Source organism: Athene cunicularia, assembly GCF_003259725.1.
Source record: "Athene cunicularia isolate RWA chromosome 2 unlocalized genomic scaffold, athCun1 chr2_part1, whole genome shotgun sequence".
NCBI lineage: Eukaryota > Metazoa > Chordata > Aves > Strigiformes > Strigidae > Athene > Athene cunicularia.
The window spans coordinates 141,265,445-141,285,211 of record NW_020799095.1 but is presented as its reverse complement, the minus strand read 5'-3'; the positions used below and the strand labels follow the sequence as shown (position 1 = coordinate 141,285,211).

The window sequence follows — 19,767 nt, the reverse complement described above, 5'->3', positions numbered from 1 at the left end:
TTTCATGAATATATTCTGCCTGATGTAAGTATAGCCTGCTTGGCAGTCCGATGCAGGCAGAAATGGTCTTTTATTTACGGAGGAGGTAGAAATCCAAATAGAAAAGGATACTGATATTCCAAGGGTCCTCATTTTGATCCCTCTCCATGAGTACACATGTTACCCCAGAGGTCTCGGCACTGGAAGCTGATGGAGGAACCCCAAAGCTCCTCTTGCTGGCCACAATGGTAGTTCCCTCTCAGGTATCTCAGGAAGTCACTTTTACCTCCAGCCCATCCTCAGGTTACGAGATGAACTGCATCAGCTGGGATCTTGCATCCCACTTAATATTTAATCAACCTTTGCCCTCATTTTCTCAAGTTGGCGGTGAAACCCTAACTAGCCTGTGTGCCACTGTACAGCAGTATTTTATTACAGAAAGCTTGAAACAAAGCTTCCACTTGCTAATCCAGCTGTGTTAATGGCTGTACCACTGGAGCTCCATAGATCATTCTCCAAATGGCAGCAGCAGCAAGAAGTAGTTATAATGCTATTTGGGAGCAGGCTCTACTGCACTATGCAGGCAGGACCTTACTGCAAGTACAATAATGCCATCTCAGATGAGACCAAGTGACAGTAAAGATGGCAATGCCTCTTTTGGACCCCACGTGTGTGCTTTTGTCATGTGTCAGGCCTCAGATGTCCTCAACACTGGACAAGCTTCATGTGTGGGTTTTTTATCAGGATCTCCACCAGCTAAGCCTGGGCATTTGTTCCTTGAATGAGAACAAATAATCCCCATTTCTGAGGATTTCTGTAAACCCAGCAAGCATCCTGAGTGGGGTGGTAATGTCCTGCCACCTACACCACCTGCACTGCCCCTGCAGGGAGCCAGCAGAAGGGACACCATAGTCCACAGCAAGGGCTGGGGATCTGGGGCATGTGCAGCCAGGGCTGGGCTGAGCTGTTCCACAGCCATGGACTTCACAGTGGTTTAAAGGAGTGAAGCCACAGAGAACATCAGCAGAAAGGTTTCTTTCACTCGGGCTCTGCAGCCGTTGGGGAGGGCGACTGCTTCGCCCCTGCTCACGCAGCAGCTCAGAAGGCCAGGGCTCTGCCTCCATGCACGATGTGAGCTTGGAGAGGCTGGCGAGCAGGAGCTGCTGGGACTGTGTGTGCGTCTTATCTGCTGGGAAAGAAGCCCCTAATTTGGCCTTTCAGATCTCAAAAACACCCAACCTGGTTTTTCTATTTAATAATTATCAAATAAGTTAAATGAGACGGTGGATTAAGGAAACAATCTTCTCAGTAAAACACCTCTGACAAATATGGCAGGTAGGGCACTGCAAATCCCCTCCAAATCCCTTCTTCCCAACCTCCCGCTAGGAGCAAGGTGGGGGGGGGCGCCGTGCCTGTGCCTCCCAGCCAGGAGAGAGGCTGGACCCCTGCAGCCATTCCCTGGTTATTTTGCATCTTAGGACCCAGCTGGTTGGGCTCCGTTTACTTTGAAGCAACTCCATGGAATGATGCATTTGAAAACAACTGGCCAGACACATACCTTAGCATATTAAAAGGTATTTTTAGTACGTCTGGCAGAGCAGATCAAACTCTGCTTTCAGCTGTACTAAAAGACAACTCTATGGACTTTGCTGGCAGCGCTGCATGTTCATACCGAGGTAGCAGCTACTTGACTAAATAGTTGCATTTACTTCACGCAAGACAAAAACACAAGTGCAGATAAATGCTGGTAGGATTACTGACTTACAGCGGGCTGTATTTTCTTCCTAGGAGCATGACTTTGCCAGATAAAAGTTTGAATTGCTGAAGAAACAGCATCACGTAGCAAGGAAAAAATACTCTGAATGTCGCCTCCTCGATCTGTGATGACTTTGTTTTTACACTGGTATAAATATAACTGTGACCATATCATACAGCAAAGTGCTCTGTGGTGAATACAGTATAAATAGCCAAACTGATTACACTGGCTATAAACAAGGACTGGAAACCCTTGCTTCACCCCATCAGTTAGAAACGGTGGAAGGGAGCTTTACAGCTAAATGGTTAAAGAGCCACAGCAGAACATTTTCTCGGGATGGCTCCAAGCATGGAGCTGGTGTGCTGCCATTTGAGCAGCCAAGCTGAGACGGTGGGAAGCACGCCGCCACAATTGCATACTAAAAAGAAGGGAAGGCTGAGATAACTACCATCTTCTTACTGTGTAGGCTGTTTAAAAAAAATAACATATAATGATTCCTGCCTTATTGCAGTGTTTGAGTTCCAGATATAGCCTTGCATGGGAAGGCCGGTATGACACTGAACCAGGCCAAATGAGCGTTTCCTGCTTTTAAGTAATATAATGTCAGGAATCCAGCTGGTCAGAAACACCCTGCTCATCTCCCTCTGCACCAGTGCCAGACACTCAAATTGAGCTTCAGGTGTATAATGCCACTTCCTTGGACCTTGTGAGTGACAGTTCACAGCTTGGGTCATTTGAACGCTTATTTTTATCATTAGAAAATGAAGCTCAGTACACCTCATGCCTAGGAAGTGGCTTAGCTCACTCAGAAACTTACGGACTTGCCAGAGGCCTTAGATAACTAAGTAAGATTTGTTTTAGCTGCCCTCAGTATCCAAGGTATTTCCTACTGTAAGTATAAGGAAACATTGAGGATGCTTAAGCAACTATATTTGTTTATCTTAGGTCAAACTGGAGAGATTTTCCAGAACCACTACTGCAGCTGCACTTAACTTGCTGAAAGGCTGCATTTATATGGATTGCTTTGCTTCTGACTCCATGATCACAAACGAAAACCTTCACCAAAAGCCAAGCTCCACGGGGAAGGCTGCACGCAGCTGCTGAGCAAACCTGAGCAGATGTCTCCAGACACTCATTCTCCGGGTATGCTTCATTAACCTTAGCCTCAACTGGGCCAACTCCTGCATAAGGAGGAAGCCAGAAGGGAGAAGAAAATCACCAGTATTCCCTCCCTCAAATTTTGAGTAGGTAATTACCTGAAGAGAGACAGATGTCCAGACAGGTTTCACCTCAAGAGGAGATGAGATTCTCCAGGCCTGCGAATCCAAAGTGTCATAGGAGGGCAACCCCGACAAACCCTAAGCCATCTGCTCAGCCAGGTGATGTGTGAAGTGATGCTTTGCTGGTCCTCTCCTCTGGCAGTGTGGCTCGTGCCAGTTGCAGGGGACAGCCATCACTTGGGTCATGGATGGTGTCTCATAATAGTTTTGCAAGGCACACGGTGGGAGGTAACTGCGACTACTGCAGGGACAGGGCAGGATTTTCACACCTCCTGCCTATTTCCTACAGCTTTCTCAGGTCATTCAGTCCACAACCCATGTTTTATGAAAAGGTGGAGAAAAAAACTACAGCACCATAAAACAAAAAAATTTGGACCAAAGTTATTCTAACAAAAGATAAGTGGACCTCAGAGATGGCCATTTTACAGTAGGTGTTTGGAGAGCAACAGTGCTTCAGTGCATGCACGAGGCTCTGGCTGGACAATGAGGGGTTGAGGAGTGGAGGTCATGCAGGTCAAAATGTCTCGACCTGGGCTCTCATCCTGGAATCTGATTCATACAAATACACCCTGGTGCCTCTCTGCAGTTTATTTAACAGCACAGATCAGATTGCAATGTGCTGGGTGCCTAAATTTAGCCCCTGAAATCCATATATTGATAAAGTAATTAGTCTGATAATCTAAGGTGTCACACACCCATTTCAGATCCCCCCAAAAATGGTAAATGCTTGGATGATGCTCACATGTAGTCCTTGATGTGCAGAAAGGACATGCACTGACATTAGAGAGTTACACATAACTCGTTAGCTGCAACCTTGCAAGATACAAATCACCTCTGCACTGCTGTCAGAATCTTTTTTTTAACTGTAACAGCTACTGGCAGGGCCAAGTGTGCAGGAGAGCGCCTCTGGCTGTGTCCCAACCTGCACATCCACCGAATGCTGACTGCTCTCTCTGCTGGCCAACTGAGAAATGGTATTTTCTCAAGACCTGGTCATTTACGTTTGCAGAAATGAGCTGACCGAGCAAATACATGCCACAAATGTGGCCCTTTTTTTTTCTAAAGTCCCAAAGAGGCGACTAGAAGAGGTTAGCTATTAAGTAAACTGTACTGCTAACTAAAAAGTAGCAGCAAAGAGGAGAAAAAGGCAGGAGAAACGTGGGTGTCCCACCTCTGCTGCAGCTTACTGCATCAACAGCCTGATGGAGGTGAGAACTACCCGTGATATAGAACATCCTGCCATTATGAGTATTAAGGCTATCGGGTCTTACCCTAACGTGTCTAGAAGTAAAAGTGTTGGAAAACTTCCAGCGACCAGCAGAATACAGAAGCTGGGAGACCATGGAATTGTAACTGATCTGAGGGCAGGGGGGGGTTCTCCTCACTTTGTTCAGTGCCTGACTGAAGGGTGACCTAGTCCAAAAAGCCACCGCACAACATATTATTACACACTGTAGTAAAAACTAGACAATAGAAGAACTTCACTGTGGGAAAGGACAAGGTAAAGAAGGCTAAAACAGAATGGAAAGCACTAAGGTAATTGTAGTGAAAGTGAATAAGCAGCCCATCTTTGTGTGGACACATTGGGACATCATCTGGACACAGGGAAGATTAAAAGTCTTAAGTGCTATCGACAGCTATAGGTGAGCACATGCTGATCCTGCAGTGCCAGTGCACCCAGCAAAGCAGCTCTGCAGTAATGACAAAGCTTTCATTTTATTTCATATCTCATAGTAGCACGAGCCCAGCTCCCCTGCATAAAGGAATGAGGCTCTCCCTAGAGTACCACTTTGGGTGGCTCTACTGGCCAGCGTGGAGCTGTACCTGAGGACCACCAAGTCATGCTCTGCCATATGGTACACCCCATACATATGTATGTTCATGGTAGAAAGTCGCTTGAATCTTAGGTGTTTAAAAACATCAATGATCATAGAGCTGATAATTTGTGGTGTCTGGCAGTGAAGCTGCCTCCTCACCATCAGCTTTACAGTGGCAGTTCTTTGCTTGTACTTCTGACATACGCTGCTTCTGCAGGCATGCAGCAAAGTGGATCGCAACAAACCATTTTTCTGCCTGTGACTGACTGTGGTGCTCAATGAGTAAACTGTGCTGGTGCGGACACATCACACATCAGGTCTGAGGTGACAGCAGAAAAGTTAAACACAGCAAGTTCTCCCAAAACAGTCAGGATGTTAATTGGAGAAAGAAAGGAGTAAAGGGGGGAGAGAATTCACTTAGTCCATCTGATGGGACACCGAGGCTATCAGCATTAGAAAAAGGGCTGGCTGGTCTCTGCTAATTATACTGAAGCAAGCAGCTCCTCTTTGTATTTGGAGCCCTAAATGAGAACTTGATGTATTCTTGAATTCTGTCTTCCTGACAGTACACTTTCTGAAATGGTGATGAAATGCCATGAAGCTTGAAGGGCAACAGAGACAGCACCACAATATCAACACCCTCATCACTGAAAGAAGTAATTCTCTGGCTTTTACCTATCCCTCTGGAATGACAACTTTTTTACAAGAGCTACAAAAAGATTATCAATTATAGAAAAGCTCTCATCACACACACAGAGCCTGCTACATGTAAAATTAAGCATCTGTTCAGAATGATTAGAGAGAAAAAGGACTGTCTTCACATTGATTTTTTTTTAAACTTTTATATTCTGAATAACCGTTGTGATTGTTCTCCTTCTTAACAGCCTTGATCCTGAAACTAGACTAAACCAGGCAAATTCTTGTGTCTGAGCCTCACTAAAGGGAGTGTGTCATGGATTTCAGTCACCGGAAACTAGCTGAGGATGGCAGCTCAGTATTTAAATCAAATGACATACTCAAGTAGGGAGGGATGAGAACCTAATGTTCTGCAACCACTTAAAGGGTCTGTTAACCAACACACAGGAACTCTGTGTATATGACTCAGCCACTTGAAGGATAAAAAGTGCTTAACATAACCCATTCAGTTAAACCACTGATCTTCAAATTCTCAGTTCTGGTATTGTCTAACCTGGGCAGTGCGTGCAATGCCCTGGGCACTGGGTTAGCATCTATATAGGGCTGAGCAAACAAATTTCTGCTGCTGTGCACATTCACGACTAGTATTGACATCACTCAAAACCAGTAACGTCTTCACTCATTCAAAGCATGCCTGCCACATCAGCGTCATGCAGAAAGAGCTGCCATTTCATCCATCATCAGTCCTTTCATGGAGGTGTATCTAGTCAAATCCAGAGTTGCTCCCTCACAAGAGAGCTCTGAGCACCAGTTTGTCAGGAATCCCCAGTTCCATCATCTCCATCTCTTCTAGGGAAGTTGGTTCAGAGACAGAAACTACAGATCAACTCTCCCACTCTGCAGATGAGTGCCCTGACAAGACCTTCTATCCGTAGTCCATACTGGCACCCAAGGAATCCGTGTGGTAGCAAGCTATCTGCACAGCCAAGCAGCTGTGCTGCATCTGGCAACAGAAAGTGTAAGTTTCTACATTCAGAAAGTCCTTACAACACAGAAAAAGAGATGAAGTGAATCAATCCCAGTCCTTCAGTGGTCTGTCTCTGCTGTTAACATGCTGAGTAAATTCTCTGGAACTGATGCAATAGAATATGTGTATAATAATACACCTATATAACAGTAATATACATGTAAGTATCTTTGAAGTTTTTATTTTTCTGTACTTACAAATAAAATGATCCCCAAGACTGAAATCTATCACAAATGTTTATTGTAGTCTCAATCCCTATAGGTTTCCAAGGCCTGACTGGATAAAGCCCTAAGCTGCCTGGTCTGACCTGATTTGAACAGGAGACTGGCCTAGAGACCACCTGGCCCTTCTAACCTGAATTATTCTACTAGTCTGTGATTCTATGATATCCAAGTATGTAAAGTAGACCAGGTCCAAAAGCAGAGAAATAAATACCCCATTTTAGCCTATTTCTGCAATCCCATGTTTAAGATGCTCTCAAAGAGGTGGGAGACTGCTCCAAACCTCCAATCAAAACAATGGCTTTCTTGGGTTCCCCAGCAAGGACGCAGAGCTTGATATCACCTCAAAGGAAATTCAGCAGCAAGTGACCCTGTATGGGGCAGACTTTCTCATTCCCTTCCCCCCAACCATATGTTCCTGCAGATTTCCTTATGGCAGCAAGAGCAGCTGGCTGACCTCATGGCAAGCCAGTTCAAGTAACTAAGAGCAGGAAAAAAACAAACCACCTTATTTCTTTCTGTCAGTTTAGCTTCCTACCCTGGATTACCATGGGACCAGACAATGCCAAGTACAAGCACATAGGGGCAGGTAAGAATGCGCAGCCAGCATAAAAAGGAAATGCAACTGCATCTTCCAGCAACCATCAGCACAGGAACAGTTTAACTAAAATGGCAGGCATTTAATTCTCCCCTTTTACAGCACAGAAACCTAGATACTTACCTGGTTTTACACAGTGCTTGGGAGTTTAAGATTGTACTCCCAAAACTCTGTTCCCTTTGTGGGTCTGGCCTTTAGGCTTCTGCTAAATAAGCCTAATTGATAAAGCTAGTGACTAAACTGAGATGCACCATCTGTTTACGTAAGTGATAGAAGTCATAATGTAAAGAATATACTCACTTCTGAAGTATGTCACTTCTAAAACATGGCGACATTTAACAGTTTGATACATGTATTTATGTAGTTTTTATGCATGTATTCTTCCAAAAGCTTTTCTTACAACATGTAAATGCTCTTTTCAATTTGGGCACAGTAGATGGAAAAATAATATGCTTACAGTGGGAAGTTTGCCTTTGATTTGACATATTAAAAACCAAGTTCAATCTTACATAATCAAAATAAAAGTTTTTATTCAGTTCATGATCTTTCTGATTGGGCATTCTATTTGCCCAAATACTTATTCCATGTAAATAAATGTAAACCATACAGTATAAGAGCAGCAGAACAAAACACACCCACTCAAAACAGAAGTAGGGAGAACTTCTTTGTTCGCTTCACTGTTCTTTCAAAGAATAGCTGTAATCACTGTCTGCCAAAGCGATGCACAAAGTCCGGGAGAAGGAACACTGAGCCCCATCCCACTTTGGGATTCATACTGATGAAATCATCCAAATTCATCTTGGAGTCTAAAAAAGGACCAGGAAAGGGAAATGTTTAAATTTCTGATGCAGCTTCTATAGCACAGGTATACATCTATCACAAAAACGCCTGAAAACCCCTCTTTGATAGTTCAGTTCAAAACAGCAAAGAGTTCATAGCACACTTGCAGAGTAGCAGTCCAGCAAGATTCTGCAAATTGTACGGTGCCACAAAAACATGTATTTCCAGTCTCTGAAATATTGCTTTTGCCCCTGATCCCTCCCTCTGACCATGGCAATAATCACATTACCAGATCACTAAACATCCTTAGTCATTAGAAACTAGTATGTATAAGAAAGAGTAAGATTTTTCCCTGCAACAGCAGCCTAGAAGGGTTGAGTAGTGTCAGGAGAACGGGAGTGCAAACAACCAGCAAAGGGAATTGCAATGCAACAGGTGCTTGTAGTCTCCCTATATCCATACAAATCCAATTACTCAAAAGCAGGGGAGATACTATTCCCCCATTAAGTTCTGAACCAAAGTCAGATGAGTCAGGTTTTGCACTGACTACAGAGGAACTAGATCAGAGCAGCAGTCAGAATTGGAAGTTACTTAATGTCTCTAAGAAGCAATTAGCCCCTCAGCAAATCTACAATTTGTTACTCCCCAGGCAACAGTATTTGCTCTATATTTGCCTTATCTCCAGCCCTGAACTTTGTCCTTGCTGTACACCAGCCCACCGCAAGGCCAGAATATGCAAACAGGAGAAAGCATCTGACATAACCCATCCCAGAGCCTAGAGGGATGCTCAGACAAAGGAGGGCATAAACGTAGGCTGGGCACAAACTCTTTTTTTTTTCTTTTCTTTTTTTCTCCTGAACCACTGAATAAAGTCAGAGGAGAAAAAGGTTAATTGCCATAATTTCAGGAAAAAAGTAAGCATGACTGGCTCTTTGCCAGGAATTTGATCTGCTCTGACCCTCTCAGGAGAGGTAGAAACCATTCTGTCCCATTCACGGATCCCAGAGAGCTCAGTGCAAAGTGCTGGTGTGCAGTTTCGGGTTTAGGTGCCTTGTACATCCTTTTTCTAGAGCTGGCCTGGTACAAGCTTTGCTGGCTCAGAACCATGCTGATCAGAGGTTTCCCACTCCTCAACCTATTCAGCTGTGACTACAAACATCCGTGGGTTTGTTGTTTTATGTTCTCACTGACGATCTGTGCAAATAATCTTTTAAAATGTCCATTAAAAGAAAACTGGAAGAGAATGAGTTGAAAGAACAGAGTGGGAAAGCCATTGGATTTACTGTTATAGCTTTCCTGCTATATTTAAGTATTTATTTTAACATGGATGATTCATGTGCACATTTAAGGATTAAGAACCAAACAAGAGTAGGCTCTAATGAATGGATTAGAAAATCCATAGGATGGAATTTGCTTCAGCTGCAAAAAGCTTGTGTAATTAGGCTTACCATTATGGACAGCGTAAGCGAGGAATGGAAGATAATGCTTGGGAATCCCAGACCCAGGAGTCCCAGCCATAATCCAGTCCCTGAAGCCCTCTATTTGCACCACATCTACACTATGGCAGAGCTTTGTGATTTGCCTAATCCCAGCTCTCACCACTTCCGAGGTCTGGCCCCTAACTCTTTTCTTGTTAACCTATTCGGGCTCTGCACGTTTTAAAATCCTTATGTTCAGCCAAGCATCTTCCTGCTGCTGAAATGAGTCTAGCAGAACAGAGCCAATTTCTGCCTGACTATGAGGGGATTTTAAAATAGCACAAGTCCAAATTGCTGTTGTAGCTCAAGAACAATTAGTAGCAGATAACAGCTCTTGCTTGCTGGTAGACTGGTAGGTCTGTTTTCCAATTCCCAACTTGTCTTTTCCTCCCTGATGCTTTTGTTTTAAAATTTATGTGATTCTTTATATAGTTTAAGATTTGAAAGATAACTAATCCCCTGCTTTATATGCACTGAGCATAGCAGGACAATAATTTCATAAAACTGTTCTATGAATGGTGAAGAAGCACAAAGGGGATTGTTCCAGTAGAGTTGAAAACACAGCCGCTGTTGTTAGCAACTTGGAAGTTGCTGTCACAGTGTCTGTAGGAAGTGAAATACTATCTTAAATTCAGAAAGGCTGCGGCACAGCATAACACAGTCCATCGCAGAAGTTTAATGAAATGAAAAATTGTTTAACAAAGCAAACAGGAACATTCCTGTGAAGAGCAGATGGTCTAAGAGCCAGTCAGTAGATGGCACTGAAGCAGTATGAGAGCTATCCATGGGAAAAAACATAGTGAGACCTCTCCTGTTTTATTCAATTCAGGAGAAAATAGTCTCTCCATGCCACTCTTCTTACTCATATACTCATATGCTGTATCTGGATGTCATGTATGTTATATTAGACCTTGCAGTTTTAGGAAACAGCTTTGCAAAAATGCATAAGAACACCACAAAGTCCTCTTCCTGAATCAGATGAGGAATAACAAACAGCAGAATTTACAGGAGAGACCTCTGGATGTTACAGCTGACAAACCAAAAGGATTTCTCCACAAAAGCAAGGAGGAGCATGCTTTATATAATATTTATACAAAGTCCAGAGGAACAGAGTAATTTTTTTTTTTTTTTTAAAAAGACTTAATTTATACTTGCAGTCCTCCTCACATGCTGTGGCTATTACACTAGCTTGCATTTGTGCATGCTCAGAGGCGATCTTCCTCTCTGACCAAACCCACTTTGTTACATGACATCTAGCTGGCACATTCTTGGATTCTTGAATAATTTTATCTTTTTTAATCAAGTCTGACCCTTTTGCCTTGAGCAGGGACGAAATAAAAGGCCATACACAATCAGATGGCACTGTTAGCCATGATACTTGTGGCTTCTGCCAACAGTAGTTAGAAAGCAATACTTCAGCCAAGCCTTAGCTTGGCTCATAGACCTTGGACTAACTGCATAATGACAGCTGCCGCAGGGCTGCTGGAGGTGAGCGAGTCAGAAGCAAAGCCTCCAAGATCAGCTCTGCTGCTGCCTAACCTTGGGGGCACCTAAAATACTTAGAAAGTTGGGCTCTTCAGAGACTTGCGTAGGTGTTTACAGTTCTTTTCAGATCCCCCTCCCTTGCCTGAGGAGAGAGAGAAGTGTTTTTGCAGGCTGTTACCACACTCAGCTAGAGGGTGCTGTCCCCTCAGCAGAGACACAACTGACTGCACAAACTATCCTGGTCCATCTCAGTGTAAAACAAAAGCCGGTCACCTTATATTGTCTTTCATAGAAAGTACCGTAATTTCAATAAGACACTCACAGAATTTAAATATTTCTAACCTTAGATGTACTTTTACTGGTTCTATCCCAACTTGATTCTTTACTTCCATAAAAGGTCACGAAGTAAGGACATAACTTGACAGACCGGAGTTTTATTCTCAAATGAGAAGAGCAGAAGGTTCCCATGAAATGCATATGAACTACTTGTATCTGTATCAGTGCTCCTTTTTTTGCTTTCACTAGGATCCTACCACCCTCAGGGGATACAGAAAGAAACAGAAGACATCTGCCTGGCCTCTGTCTAGTAGCTCTTCTGTTACATAGATGTGTCTGTATATACACAGTACCTCCAGAATTTCTCAGCTGTCCTACTCATGCTCTTCCAAACAAAAAAAAACAAACAAGCAAACCCCATCATTTACAACTACCAAGGATTTTAATAATACTAAGAACAAAAAGCCTTTACAAATCAACCCTGACAGTGTGCTACCAAACACCCAGGGAGAGCTGAAATTCAAACCAATGCTTTTCAGTGTTAAGAGTTGATACTAACAGTTGTGTATAACCCATAAGACCATCTGTTCTGAGTAATTTTGAAAGGCACTGTGCAAGCTGTATTTTACCCAGGCTTGCAGTAAGGAGGGCTGATCTCATCAGGACTCAAACTAAGCAGAATCAGACCTCATTAATTTGTGGAGAGAAGACTTAAAATAAAACTCCAGCATGGGCCTGCCAACACTAGAATGATGAATTTATGTCCCAAATTGTATCTTCTTAATTTTTTTAATTTGAACAAAACACTACACTTGCTCCTGTTTTCTTTCAACAGGAGACCACTAGCAACCAGATGGGATCAAGGGAATCTGCTGCAGCTCAGGTACGTTTATTCCAGCAGAGCTGCTTTGAGGATAGGGCTGGGTCAGAAAGCACCATGCACCCAGTTAAGTTAGCCAGCTTCTCCTGGCACACACAGCAGCAGAGCAGAACAGAGGCCAGAGCAACACCAGTAAGAAAGACAGAGGCCTAGCTCTGTGAAACAGCTAGAGCTGAGCCAGTTGCAAAATGATCCACTAAACATGTGAGTTCCGATGAGATATTAGGGAGTTTGAGTGGGTTTTTAGTTGGTTGGTTATGGGGTTGTTTGGGTTTTTTTTAAAATAATGCTAAGGTCTTTAAAAAAAAAAAAGTCACCTAGTTGCAGTTTCAAATTCCATTACATGTTTAAAAAAGTTATGACTCAAGATAAGCTTGTTTTAGGAGGTTTATTTTGCAACCCCATGAGCAGCACAAGCACAGTTTAAGAATTATTCCTTTTGAGTTAGTGGTAAGAAAAAAACAATGCTTAATTGGCTACTGATAGAGATTCCTCGATTCATTTCCAAAAGGAATGTCATGGTCATTAAACATTTCCTGGTTTACTTCATAAAAAAGAAATCACTGGTCCTAGTATCCTGTCCTAGCTCCACACTAATTACATTTTCCTACCAATAGTCCTATTTAGCTCACATCTGACAGATACTACAGAATTTCCTCTTCCAAAGTGCTACATTCAGGCTTAACAGCTGCTCTGCTCTGGAGAAGCAATATTTTAGTACCAAGAGGAAACATTTTTGTCTTTTTAAGTTTACTTAAAGCTTTAAAACCAAGTGGGATATGGAAAGCAGCATATATAAATGTACCTAACATGCTTTAACATATAGTAAATTGTATCAATAGTAGTGGAGTGCTGATTACCTTTAAATACCATGAATTCATGGGCACATGTCTTTTTAATAGCACAATGCTCATACGTTAAAAGAGACTGATAGGTTTTTATTGTATTTTTTCAGTCTTCAAACATTGTTTAACATCAAACATGACACACAGAAAACAACTATTATAAAAGCCTTGTATGCTTTTGTAATCATCTTCTCAAGAGCTTAGGAATTTGGCTACTCTACATGACAGCAAAATAATAATACTGCTCTGATCTAATTATGCTTCACAAATAAATTGATACTAAAACAATATGTGGTCAATTCTGTCAGCCATTAAATTGCAGTTACCTCTAACATGAAATATGAAAACAATTTAATCTTACACAAACACAAGTTATCATGGAAAGCAGAGTACTGTCTCTAAGTTAAATGGCAGGGAGAAAACAGTTATCTGCAATGGAATTTGGCATGGACATGAACATTAATAACCCAGGCTCTTTCATGATAACAAAAGGTCTGCCACCCAGCTCTCCATCAAGTTTAAAATAAGGCACTTTTCTGCCTGATAAAACTGTGCTGAGGCATTACTTTACCAGTTCCTAAAGGAAGAGAATTACCAGTTCCACTTGTTGGCAGCAATGCTTTCTACACCTGTATGTTGCCCTGCAGGACACATGCTCATCTATGGAACCACATCACTGAAGCACAGGACATAGATTCAGCTAAAAGTCACAGCACAATTCTGCAACAATTACACCCAGACTCCTCACTGACTTACAACACTGTGCCACTGAAGCATCGTTACACAATATCTCAAGTGAATACAGCGAAGACAAAAAATGAAGCTGGAGAAACTGGTACTGACTGAAAGACAACTTGAACTAGACATCCTAGCTCTGATACAGTCTATGTGTCTTCTGACCCAGATCTTGAAGCTACCTCATGAAGGACCTTCCACCTCCAGTGGGTGCAGAGTAACCAGTTTCTTTCACCTGCAACATTCAGGTAACTGACCAGAAGACCAGAGCACATCAACAGAGCTGGAATACCAGATCCAGTTTGGAGTGCCTCAGTGGAAAAAAAAAAAAAAAAAAAAAAAAAAAAAAAAAAAAACATTGACATCCTGAAGTGAGCCCAGAAGAGGAACATCAAGTTGTTTGGGGCAGAAGTACCTGATATTCAAGAAGAGGCTGAGGCAACTAGGCCTGTTCAGTCTTAAACAGAGAAGATGAAGGGGAGCCCTTACTGCTGTCTACATCTACCTGACCAGAAGACACAGAGAGGATGGAGCCAGAGCCTTCTTGGAGGAGCCTGGCAATGGGACAAGAAGCAAAAAAAGCAAGTTGGAACACGGGAAATCCTGATTACATACTAGAATTTTTTTTTTTTTTTTTTTACTGTGACAATGATCAAATAGTAGAACAGATTGCCCAGAAATGTGGTGGAATCTCCAACCCTGGAGGTGTTCAAGACTAGACTGGACAGAGTGCTAAGAAATCCTTGTTTCGAGCACGTTTTGGACTGGATGATCTTTCACTATCTACCAACATCAGAGAGACAATATGGAAGTTGGGTTGAGACCATGTGGCTGCTACTTGTCACAGAAGTAAAGCTCAACCAAGCAAGATGGATAAGAGGAGAATTACAGGGTTTGCTGCTGTTAAGTCATTCGCTACAGTTAAATGTCCATGTACACACCTGCAACTGTCATTCTGTAACTTACTACCCACAAGAAATGTTTTGTAGTCTTCTGATCTGAGCAGAATTTTTTCAGCTTCTTGGTCTGGCCTGATCTATATTCCTCACACTGTCATTAGCTCTCAATTATTACAACAATAAGGTTTCCACAGGCAAAAACATTCTCAGCACCTAGGAGACTCCAGCTAACAGTGAGCTGTGAACTGCAGTTCGGGCATTCTCCACTCACTACGCTACATTGGTATAAAGCCTTACTGGAGATAAGGACCAAGACATGGGTGCTTCATAACCTGCATAGGTGCTTCAGTTAAGGGGCTTCATAACCTGGATTCTCTAGAAAACACCTAAAGCTTCACAGTGAAGACTACATCCATGCTCTTGCCGTCATTCATAATTCATTTCTACTCCAGTGTGAAACACCAAGCTTCCTTGGAAGCCAGAGCAAAGACAGAATTAACTTCCCAGAAACTTAAAACCACAATAAATGGGGACCTAAACACAAAACATGTTTCTTTGACCCTGTCTTCTCTAACATAAATACATAGCAGTACTGCATTATTTAAAAAGCAACAAAACCAAACATGCAGAGCAATAACATGAAAAGCAAAATTTCACCACACTTTTCTCCATCTGGGAAGAAAATGAGAAAACAAACACACACGGCAAATGTTAGCCAGCTTGCCAAGCACACCAGAATAAGCTGAAATGCGGTGTGATGAGAATGGTTTCAGCAGCTCTACAAAACAGAAGAGATGCCAAGTCTCTACTTCTCCGCTTGGCCCAGAGGCTGTTATCTAGACGATCACTTAAAGAGGCTTAAGGCTTGGAGGGAAATTTGCTGACTTGCCAGTTTGCCTTAAAGTGTCCTCAGGTCCATTCATATGGTAGGAAAACCTCAAATATCTCGTGCAGGCAAACGCAGCACACTGAGCAGAGCCTGAAAACTGCCTCCTGTCAAAATAACCGGCTCTGGCAGGATGGGACCTGACAACTAAAGCGTGGTATAATCAGTGTGTTAGAAATTCACTTTGTGACCGTAACCAAATTATTTGACCTCTTTGCTTCAGTTCCGTGCTGCAACGAGAGAACAGTATTACTTAACTAATTCTCCACTCAGTTTATGAAGATGAGTAATTAATGTTTGATAATGGTAAATGCCAGGAGGCATGCTAGACTTTACATGTTCAGAAAAGGAAGTGCCAAATGCTTCATAGCCCTATTTTTTTTTTCCAGATGAAATAAGAAGCTAGCTGGATGTGGATGTGCTTCCGGACACATGTTATGGAAGCATATTTATTTCTTGTGTGTGTCTTGGACTACGTCATTCAACACTGTAAGCAGGAAAAAGGAGCTCTGGCAGCCTACCTGCAGTTTCAATGCAAGGGTATGAAGGAGGAGGTTTCTGCCATTTCCCATTTGCATCTTTCATATGAGATCTGTCTGAAGCAAATGTCTTCAAGTACAAATCTGCTCGAATCATTCTGATTTTCCTAAATAATAATGCAAAATTGTATCAAAAGATACATGTATACAATACTGCATTAGTCACCTAGAACAAGAACTTGTCCCATCAAGGAGCATTAATTTCATTAAATACATAAATCAGCAATATCATGCCAAGCAGTTAACTGGTTAACAAGAAACTGCAGTAGGAAAGAAAAGGGCTTTTCATGAGACTAAAGTAAAGAAATTTAGAAAAATAACAGACAGTGCATTTATTTTACTGGAGTTCAGCAAAAATGTGTCAATATGCATTCACAAAGAGAACTTTAACTTTGATTTCACTGAATAACATTCACGGTCTTTATATGTTGTCACCTGTGAAATTCTGGATGAAGGCTGTCATCCAACCTAAAGGCCTCCACACTGTACACATCAAAAGGACACGGAAACGGCAACACTGTATCAAGATCATAAATGAAGTTCTGCTCCCCGCTGGAAACATGAAGTAGAATAACATGGTAGTCCTGGGAAGAAGGGTAATTGCCATTAACAACTGTTAACGAGATACTGGCCAGGAGAGTGAAAAAAAATGCTTCCTAAAAGCAGAAGCTACAGATGCTTTATTTAAATACTGCTTTTTGCCCTTCAAGTATTAAGCCTGTAACATTTCTGGCACCAGGAGAGAGATTTCCTAATGCCTGTCTCGTCCATTGTGCCTTTCAAGAAACCTCGATATTCTCTCCCTTCCTTTCCAGCCTCCTTTGATTTAAGCCTCAACAGCTAAACTAAAGTGTATGCTACTCCTAAGGAAACAGCAAATCTCTTTCACATCCCACACCAAAAGGCAAAAGTTGAGTGGGGTAAGCATTTCTGGCTTAGACCCAGTCCTAAATAAAAGCTCCCAACAACATATGATGGTAGCTTAACATTAAAATTACCTAGTGATCTCTTCTAACAAGAGATGTTGTACCTGTTGCAGTTACACGATCTTGTGAATTTAAGTGCCAAGCGTCTAGCTGGCAGAAGCAGCTGAAAAAAAATGCATGTCACTGAGAAAGGAGCAAACTACTCAGATCAAGAGGACCATAAGACTAAGATGAATTCCTGCAGCAGCTCTTGAAGCAGGGAAGAAAAATGCCTGTGGGTACTATATCACACTTTTTCAAGGTAATTATTTTGTCTTGACACTTGGCTTATGAGGTGGAGTTTTATTCCTTAACTTTGAAGAAACACAGGTGTGGTGGAGGTTTGGAGACACTGCAGTTACTTATGTTAGGTGTCAGGTACGTACACTGCTGTTTTCCAAAATTAAATTAAAGGTAGCTGTTAACAGTTTACTAAACCTTACATTAAATGTAATCCACTCACAAAAACATTCTGAAGCACCAGCTTTTGACACTTTCAATATTAAATAAATCCAAAAGGGACTGGTATGGAAAAGCTCTTGGGCAAGCTATTTTGACAGACCAAATGCATATGCAACTGTTTGCCACAATATTTAGAAGAATGTGTTACAGAGTATAAGAAAAATTACACTACAAGCTTTACATAACCTATGATCCACAAAACCATCAAAGTTAAAATACATTTCAATTCATTAATTTTCACGAGAAATCCATATTCTGTGCTGGTCTTTCCTGACTCTCCTATTCCTTTTTAGATAATTTTCATAACATTTGGATCTCTTTTTAAATTAAACCTTTTATGTACTAGAAAAATACCGATATTTTGTGAGAAAGTGAATGATTCAGCCATCGCAGAGCTTCAGGAGTTTGCAGTTTATTTTGACGAATTTCAGAAACAGAAATTGCCACAAGAAATAGCTTTTTTCCATGCCAGGTAACTGCAAGAACTCTGTAACGATACATACTTGAAAGGAATTCTGTAGTGGCAATTACTCAATTACATTAATTGATCAAATGACACTTCAAAGCCACCATTTACGGGCCAGTTTAATTGCTGACACTGAATACATACATTAGTTATATTTTTCTATCCTCGGTCAGGCCTACATGGATATTTTCACCCATCTACTTATAAATACAGAGATCTATTTCAAATTCTACAAACCTGGTAGCTCCAACACTATTGAGATGATAATTTCCACAAATGTGTTATGTACTCTTGCCAACATTAAGGTTTGTCACCTGTACATTTTACTGTCTCGCTGTTAATTTACTACAAATGGCAAGAAGGAGCACCAGATAGAGGCTCTTTATAAATCTGTTGTAAAAGAATAATAAATATTAATACAAAACTATGGAATGGTTGAGGTTGGAAAGGACCTCTGGAGATCGTCTAGTCCAACTACCTGCTCAAGCAGGGACATCTAGAGCCAGCTGACTGGGACCATCTCCTTTTGAATATCTCCAAGGATGGAGACTCCACAACCTCTCTGGGTAATGTGCTCCATCACCCTCACAGTAAAAAAATGTTTCTCTATATTCAGATGGAACATAAACATAACAGTTTGTTACAGTGAAGGTGGGTGACACTGCCCATGTCTGATCCCGCAACTATCCAACTACAGAAGGATGCACTTGAAATTACTGAGAGAGAAGGCCTTACCCAGACAACAGGCTCATCTCCATGTCCCGATCTCTGCTTCCAGAGTGGAATCTGAAAGTTGAAAGTTAATGGATCTGAAGTGAATAAAACCTTTCAGATTAATACAGATTAATTCCAGGTTAATTGGTCGGTTCTTTGCTAACCTACCCGCTTCCTCACTCTACATCTGTGCTACAGTCAGAAAATTTTCTCTAGTTTCTAACTTTCAGGAGCATGAAGTTGGATATACCATTCTGGACTGCACAATATAATCATCCTCCTAAACTGACAGACTACAGGGAACAACTACACCCACAGCTCATAGCAACATCATGCCTCTTCCCACGGTCCTGAGTGCATCAGAAAACTAAACAATCTCACGTGGTGTGGTGTGTGTGCCTCTGAGCCAACAGGGCTTTGAACCACATTGCACTTACAGGTCGGGCTACAGTCTAAAGGCCTGGCAGCACATCTCGCCTATGTTGAGCTGTGCTTAAAATGCCTGGGACCACGTCTTGCTTATGCTGGGCTGCGGTCTAGGCCTGGGACCACAACTCACCTACACTGGGCTGTGGTCTAAAGGCCTGAATCTCTCCATAGCCATATTCTGATCACATGTCACTGACTCACCATCCTCCTGTCATTGGATATGAAAACAGCATAGAATTCTTCTAAAGGGTATTGATCCTGACTCCTGATGTAGTCACAAAGTTTCCAAACATTTTCTTCACTGTAAGACACAAGAACTGATTATTTTTTTCCCTCCCAACTCCACTTCTAGTGAACAGCAGTGAGCCGAGAGGCGATGCTTGCTCCAAAGTCGCCCGATGTAAATTCCCTCTGTGGCCGAAGGCTCTCCAAGGTCACACACCTGTTTAGGAGAAGCCTCCAGCCGAGGCCCTGCGCCTCCCGGGGGAGGTGGGGGGGGGGTAACCCGCCTCCCGGTCGCGGTCCCCTGGCGGTCCTTACCAGTAGCAGCTAGTGTAGGCGCAGGCGGGGCGGGCGGCACCGCCGGTTCGTAGGCGGCCGCCGGCCGCGCCATG

General features: G+C 42.3%; 1 protein-coding gene across 1 annotated transcript; it reads right to left on the bottom strand.

Annotated features, from left to right (window-relative positions):
* Positions 1-7,819: 7,819 nt before the first annotated feature.
* On the bottom strand, positions 7,820-19,766 carry WDYHV1 (WDYHV motif containing 1). Its single transcript, XM_026843465.1, is given in 8 exon segments — positions 7,820-8,019; positions 8,021-8,120; positions 16,100-16,224; positions 16,553-16,701; positions 18,746-18,796; positions 19,355-19,454; positions 19,694-19,724; positions 19,727-19,766. Coding segments are annotated over 8 exon segments (627 nt in total). The 3' UTR covers positions 7,820-7,988.
* Position 19,767: the final 1 nt, after the last annotated feature.